Source organism: Nicotiana attenuata, chromosome 1 (assembly GCF_001879085.1).
Source record: "Nicotiana attenuata strain UT chromosome 1, NIATTr2, whole genome shotgun sequence".
Classification (NCBI taxonomy): Eukaryota; Viridiplantae; Streptophyta; class Magnoliopsida; order Solanales; family Solanaceae; genus Nicotiana; species Nicotiana attenuata.
In genome coordinates this window covers 12760217-12768353 of record NC_031989.1, presented here as the reverse complement: position 1 = coordinate 12768353, position 8137 = coordinate 12760217, and the positions used below count along the sequence as shown (strand labels likewise).

General features: G+C 35.2%; 1 protein-coding gene across 1 annotated transcript; it reads left to right on the top strand.

The window, feature by feature from the left end:
• LOC109240725 (allene oxide synthase 3-like) lies at nucleotides 1863-5027 on the top strand. The gene is made up of 3 exons (XM_019407424.1): nucleotides 1863-2764; nucleotides 3656-4142; nucleotides 4748-5027. The coding sequence occupies exons 1-3, from the start codon at nucleotides 1909-1911 to the stop codon at nucleotides 4854-4856; spliced, it is 1452 nt and encodes a 483-aa protein (XP_019262969.1). The 5' UTR covers nucleotides 1863-1908; the 3' UTR covers nucleotides 4857-5027.

The window sequence follows — 8137 nt, the reverse complement described above, 5'->3', positions numbered from 1 at the left end:
TAGCAAAGTTTCGTTCCAATTTCAGAAACAGAAACGTTCCATTTCAAAACCAAAAGCTTAGAAGCAATTTCGTCCATGACTTTATTGGAAGCTTTATCAAGTCAAAGGAGATAAACATCTCATTTCAAAGACTAATAGCCTGTTTGGCCAAGCTTCTTTTTGGCCAAAAGCACTTTTGGCCAAAAATTGAGGTGTTTGGCCAAGCTTTTGGAAGGAAAAAAAAGTGCTTTTGAGGTGAAGCAGAAGCAGTTTCGGAGAAGCAGAAAAAAGTAGCTTCTCTCCAAAAGCACTTTTTTGAGAAGCACTTTTGAGAAAAATACACTTAGAAGCAGTTTTTTAAAGCTTGGCCAAACACTAATTGCTGCTCAGAAGTGCTTTTCAAACTAATTAGCCAAACACAAACTATTCTCACCAAAAGTACTTTTAAGAAAAGCACTTTTGAAAAAAAAAACACTTCTCAAAATAAGCTGATTTTTGCAGCTCCAAACGGGCTATTAGTTACACTAACTATTTTTATCTAGAATTTAGTATTTCCTTAATGGACGTGCCCAAAGCAAATAAATCACTTATTGTGGATCGGAGGGAGTACTTACTAAGAAAATGATTCCATAAATGACCATTCATAATGGCCATAAAAACAATCTCTCAAAACTATGATAACTTATCGGTCTGATTATTAATGTTTCCTGTTCAGTTTGTCGAGTGCAAAGGGAAAAATAATGTCAAAACAGAAGAAAAAGGTTTTCTCTTCCTGCTACCTAAATGTTTGCCAGTGCAAGACACAATCAATAATATTCTGCTCATATTTCCTAAAAGAAACTATGAACACTGAAAGATACACCAAGATTCGAAGGTGGCCGGTGCTATATGTTTTTTCAATGTATACCTTGTATTTATTATAGAATTTGTTAGGAATGTGTATTCGGTTCGATTCAATCTCTTACAAATTTATTCGACTCAACTTAATAGATTTTTGATTTGCAAATATAAAAATTACATATCTTATACCAAAAAACAAATGGAATCAACATTTTCAAGGGCACTTTTGTCTAGTTTGAGATGGTAATTGGCAAGATTATATAGTTAACCTTTTTAGAAAAAAAAGTTTTAACATATATATGTATATGAAAATTTTGCCAATCTGGCCCACCCCACCCATCAAGGTGGATCCGCAACTGGAGATAATAACAAAAATATATAGCAAAAGGCATGTGGGATGTCGGGGGACCATAAAATATGTATTCTTTGGTCAATTCATTAAGTAGTTGGAACTTCAAACTTCAAAGTGTAGCAGAATGGTGCATTATCAGTAGCACGTCTTTCCTTGATCCAAACTTATCGACTTCTTAATTAGGAAAGCATGATTTAGCAAATCAAGATTTTATATACAACAAAGAAAAATGTAAAGAAGTAAAAAAAAACTCTTCAAAATTTGGCCAGCCCTCTGCAACGGATAGATTTTGTCCCTACGCCGAAATATTTACAAATGCGAGAAATTGACAACTTGCTTGCTATTCGTTTCTCTAGAATTTGCCGGAGCCAGAATTTTCACTAAGGAGAGTCAACATATAGTATATATATAATAAAAGTTAAAAAATTAGCCTATCTACGGTACATTTTCGACGAAGGGGTATCAATTGACTCCCCTTGCTAATGAGTGGTTCCGCCATTATATATATAGTCATATCTTTCTATAACAGCATCCCTATAATGCAATCATTCGTTATATATAGAAACCAAATTATTTAATTAGTGACATCGTGAAATAAACTTATCAAACGTCAACCCTAACCATACCCCCCCCCCCACCCCCAACTTATCAATGTTTATTGAGTTCCTTTCTTGCCTTCTATAAATGTAAAAGCTGTTTGGATTTTTTCTGCCAAATCCAAAAACAACAACAAAAAGATGTCTTCATTTTCCACATCTTCTGCCATTTCTAATTCCAAACTTCCAGTTCGAGAAATCCCAGGAGATTATGGTTTCCCATTTTTTGGAGCCATTAAAGATAGATATGACTACTTTTACAACCTCGGAATAGACGAATTCTTTCTTACCAAAATACAAAAATACAACTCTACTGTCTTTAGAACCAACATGCCACCAGGTCCATTCATTGCTAAAAATCCTAAAGTCATTGTTCTCCTTGATGCCAAAACATTTCCCGTTCTTTTCGACAACTCTAAAGTCGAAAAAATGAACGTTCTTGATGGCACGTACGTGCCATCTACTGCTTTCTATGGCGGATACCGCCCGTGTGCATATCTTGATCCTTCTGAGTCAAATCATGCCACACTTAAAGGGTTCTTTTTATCTTTAATCTCCAAGCTTCATAATCAATTTATTCCTTTATTTAGAAGCTCAATTTCGGGCCTTTTCGCAAATCTTGAAAATGAGATTTCTCAAAACGGCAAAGCAAATTTCAACAATAATAGCGACGTTATGTCATTCGACTTTGTTTTTCGTTTGTTATGTGACGAAACTAATCCCCATGACACAAATCTTGGCTCTAATGGATCAAAACTTTTTGATATATGGTTGTTGCCTCAACTTGCTCCATTGGTTACTCTAGGTCTAAAATTTGTGCCGAACTTTCTAGAAGATTTAGTGTTGCATACTTTCCCATTGCCATTTTTTCTAGTGAGATCAAATTACCAGAAGCTTTATGATGCTTTTAGCAAGCATGCTGGAAGTATACTGAATGAAGCAGAAAAGAATGGGATCAAAAGAGATGAAGCTTGCCACAACTTAGTTTTTCTTGCAGGTATGTCAAAATTGAGTAGATCAAAACGGGTCAAATAATAAACAGTTCATAATTGAACTTGCTCAAAGTTTGATTAGATCAAGGTGGCCAGGCTAAAATAATATCGAGTCATAACCCAATTTGTCCAACATGATCCGACCTTCTCTCTGACCTTTTTAACTTATCCTTTTTTGTTTTGCAAAAAAATCTGAAAGTAGTAGTAATATAGTTTGTTTAAATTATTAGTTGAAGTTCTCCCAAATTTCCTTTTTTTTTTATTTTTTATGTTTGAATATAACCTAAATAATTGTTCACCCAACTGTTTAAACTTAAAATAGTTGATAGATATATTAATATATAAACAATCCAAATATAATATGTGCTTTAGGGGGCGGAAGGGGGTTCACTCGAACCGTCTTCCCCAAAATATGACACTGCATATATAAGGCAAAATCTATTTTATACCTCTATATTTTATGTTTTAAATCCTCTTGCACAGCCCATAATCACAGTAGTGGTCAAGGAGTTTAAAATCTTTATAACGTCATTGGTTCAATTCCCACTAGTTACAATTATTTTTAACTTTTTTCTTTTTTGAACTCCCTTAGTGGTAATCCTTCCTCCGCCACTGAATATGTGTATAACTGTGTATAATTAATGTATAATCCATGCATACCAACTAGGAAAAGTAAATAATGAATATAGCTGGTTATTTGTATAAAGTTTTTTTTTTTTTTTTGCCCGTTAGATCACACTATTTTGAAATTCGTTCTGACTCAAGTTTAATGGGTCATATTAAGTTCAACTCGTTTAGTTATATCAAAGAATAGTTCATAATCCAACTTGTTTAAACTTAGACGAGTTAGACAGATTACTACAAAGTCCAACTTATTTTGCCACCTCTACGCACAGGTTTCAATGCTTATGGTGGGATGAAAGTTTTATTCCCAACACTGATTAAGTGGGTCGCCAATGGAGGAAAGAGTTTACACACTCGGCTGGCAAATGAAATCAGGACAATTATCAAAGAAGAATGTGGGACCATAACTCTATCAACAATCAACAAGATGAGTTTAACAAAATCAGTAGTGTATGAAGTATTAAGAATTGAACCTCCAGTTCCATTCCAATATGGTAAAGCCGAAGAAGATATCATAATCCAAAGCCATGATTCAGCTTTCTTAATCAAGAAAGGTGAAATGATATTTGGATATCAGCCTTTTGCTACAAAAGATCCAAAGATTTTTGATAAACCAGAGGAGTTTATTCCGGAGAGATTCATGGCCGAAGGTGAAAAATTGCTGAAGTATGTGTATTGGTCAAATGCAAGAGAGACAGATGATCCAACGGTGGACAACAAACAATGCCCCGGGAAAAATCTTGTCGTGCTTTTGTGCAGGTTAATGTTCTCTCTCCCCCTCACCCCCCAAACCCACCCTACTGAGTTTAACTTATAAACACTGAGGGGTCGTTTGGTACTAGGGATAAGGTGGGTTAAGATGTGATTAAATTTATACCGTATTTGGTTGGAGGTATAAATTAATCCAGGATATTTCATCTTATCCCATCAAATGTGATAATATTTTATCCCGTCTCTCATGTGGTATAAATTAGTCCTGAGATTAATCCCAGAATTATAATCCCGGAATAATTTAATCTGCGTACCAAACGACCTCTGAGTTATCTATTATTATGTTGTTATAAAAGATTATGTCAATTTTTACACTACCAGTGCACAGAACGTAAACCGCGTTAGGAGTAATAGTGACTTTTACTATATATATTTGTCATGCGATTTGTTCTTGCTGACATTACTGCATGTTGCTACTGCTTCTTCTTTTTTTTTGTCTTTTTTTGAATCGAGGGTCTATCAGAAATAAGGTAGGAATAGAGTTTACGTATACACTAGCCTTCTTAAATCTTACTTGTAAAATTACACTAGATTTATTATTATTGTTGTTATATCGTGCAATTTGAACAATTTGGACATATGCATGTGTGCAGGTTGATGTTGGTGGAGTTTTTCATGCGTTACGACACATTCACAGTGGAGACAACAAAGCTCTTTCTTGGGTCATCAGTAACGTTCAAGAAAGTCGAAAAAGCGACATGAATCTTATTTCAGATATGTAATTATACGCTGCAAATAAAGTACAGTAATTGGCTACTTAAGCCTCAAAGACTTGGCTCTGATTACTGCATGTGGTCATTCTGTAAATTATTGTACTTGTGCTGATGTACTTGACTTCGAGTGGATATAATAATGCACTGTTTTTAGAGTTCAGCCTCATTGAGATATAACGAATGTCCTTCTATGGAAGGACAACATTTAACTGCACTTTTCTGTGTATATATGCAAATGAATATACCGAAAAAGGGTTCAAAATGTCCCTAAACTATTGGAAAAGGTTTATAAATACTCTTCATCCACCTATTGGGCTAAAAACACCTCTCCATCCACTTTTTTGGTTCACTTATGCCCTTTGACCGTTAGGTTAATGCTAAATTAAAAAAAATTATTATTCTTTTTGTAAAACTTAAAAAAAATATTTTACAAAATGTTTTCGTTTTTTTAAACTAATGCACCAACAGTCCACTAATTTAGTAAAGTCTTCTTCTTTTTTTCAGTTTTTACAAGAAATAATTCACTTTTTACAAAAAAATATTATTTTTTTCAGTTTTTTTTAAAAGCATTTTTTTATAAAAACTGAAAAGAATTGTAAAAATAGAAGAAAAAAATGTTTTTAATAAAATATTTTCGTTTTTTAAAAACTGAAAAAAATATTTTCAACAAAATATTTTCGTCTTTGAAAAATATTTTTTTTATTTTTTCAGTTCTTTAAAAAAACAAAAATATTATTTCTTTAAAAAGTAAACTAAAAAACGAAAATAAAACGAAATGCTTTGAAAAAACTGAAAAAAAATATTTTTCAAAAACGAAAATATTTTATTAAAAACATTTTTTCTTTTTTACAAAAAAAAAAGCTTTAAAAAAAATGAAAAAAAAATACTTTTTTGTAAAAACTAAAAAAAAGAAAAAAGAAGAAGAAGACTTCACTAAATTAGTGGACTACTGGTGCTAGTTTAAAAAAACGAATTTTTTTTTTTAAGTTTTACAAAAAGAATAATTATTATTTTTAATTCAGCACAGACCTAACAGTCAATGGGCATAAGTTAACCAAAAAGGTGAATGGAGGGGTATTTTTAGTCCAATAGGTGGATGAAGGGTATTTTTAAACCTTTTTCAATAGTTTAGGGGCATTTTGAACCCTTTTTCGATGAATATATGATACAAAATGTTCATATATATGTATGGGTCAAAATTTGACTAAGGATATTCGACACGAAGTGATACTATTAAAAGTAATTTGGCCGAGGTCGACTAATGACTAATGGAACTCATTGCCGAGCAGTCGATCGTGGCCGAGGTCAAGTGTCGGAAGGAGCAGTAACGGCTATTTTAGTAATACGATTTTTAAAGGAATATTCCATTGAATATTCCCTCTGTTTGTACTTTTAAGTTAATCAGAGGTACGTCCCTTATAAATAGAAAGAGAGATCAGGTGAGAGGCATGTAAGATTCTCTAATAAGAACTCTCTTGCAAAGCAAACTCTCTAGATAAATACAAATATCATCTTTCCAAAGAGATTCGTTTTGTTGATTATTCTATACTTTCCCCATCAGATCCGAGAAAGTCTCCAATATTCTCATAGTTATTTGTCATTCATCATTGTCAGAAAGAAGAATCATCCACCTCATTCAATATTGGATAAATCATTCTCCTTATAATTTACATTTAGTGCAATTTATTGTTATTTAATGCTTGTTATTCTCATCCCATTATTGTCCTTGAAACATTAAATACACGTTACATTAACCATGTTCCGACACTGTCCTACATCATCCACGTAGGCTGATTTTAGACCTGAAGTTATTATCTTTAACTAGGATTAACCTCTTATATATTAAATCAATTAGTTTAACCAAAGATTCATATTTTTTGGTCAAACAATTTGGAGTCGTCTGTTGGGATTTTCTAGTTAAACTTTTAGTTTCTTCTAGATCTATAACTAGCCCAAAAATAAAACGCAAAACCCTATACTTTCTTGCGCACACAGATCTAACATGGCAGGTAACGGAGAAGAAAGGATGAAGGTGGTAGCCGACCTCACCGCCATCCTCTTAAACACCATCAACGAGGTCTCTGAAACATAGGGTGTGGATATAACACCAAATGTCTCTCCCAGGCGAAGTGGCTCACCCCTTCCTCATGGTAGTATCACAACGTCCCACGGTAAAGGGGCTTTCATGTACACAACGGAAGAGGCACCACCGGCGGTAAAGAAGCTGCTCGAAGCTTGGCTGACAAATACGTTGACCAACATCCTTGACAAACACGCCCAAAAAGTGATCAGAGAGAGCGCAAGGACCTGCATTGCACCAGTACAGTCGAGCAGTAAGGCCCTCCTCCTCCCGTAACAGGTATCACTCACAATGTTAATAATACAGGTGGCGACACCCTCACAACCATTTTAAGGAAGATGGAAGAGATGGAAAATGAAAACAAAATGCTCCTAGACCAAATGAAAGAGCATCAAGAAAGGGTAGACAAAATACCGGGAGCCCCAAAACTCTTACCAAAAAGAGACGTCGGCTGGTTTTGTCGAGCAGTCGTACAGTGATGAAGCCGCACCACATGCCATACCTAAAACCTTCAAAATGTTGTCGTACCTAAAAATATACGATGGTACGACAGACCCTGAGGATCATGTGACTCACTATGTCACCGCAATAAAAGGCAACGACCTCGCCAAAGAGCAAGTATCCTCTATCTTATTGAAAAAGTTTGGCAAAACCCTCATCGGGGGCGCATTAACTTGGTATTCACAGATGCATGCGCGCTCCATTGAAATATGCGAAGAGATGGCCGACAAGTTCGTAACGACCCATGCCGGAGCTAAGAAGGCAGAGGCAAGAGTAAATGGTATATTTGCCATCAAAAAATCACCTGGAGAAGGACTGAGGGACTTCCTTGCTCGATTCAACCGTGTAAGGATGACCTTACGGAATGTATCGGAAGGAATGGCTGTGGCAGCTTTCCAGAACGGGTTGAATAGAAGCGGTTCAAGGGCGACTAGAAAACTGTTGAATCAGCTCATGAAATACCCCCCAACCACTTGGGACAAAATACACAATGCCTATTGTGCCGAGGTCCGAGCTGATGAAGAAGACCTAAATGGACCAACCCAACGGTTGACCTTAGTACAAACCGAGTCCAGAAAAGACCAGAGAAACGACAACAAAAGGGATCTAGCAGGTCTACAGCCCAACCGAGAAAGACATCAACCATATGTCAGAGGCGCCATTATGCCGCCTTCCCGCCACGACAAAGG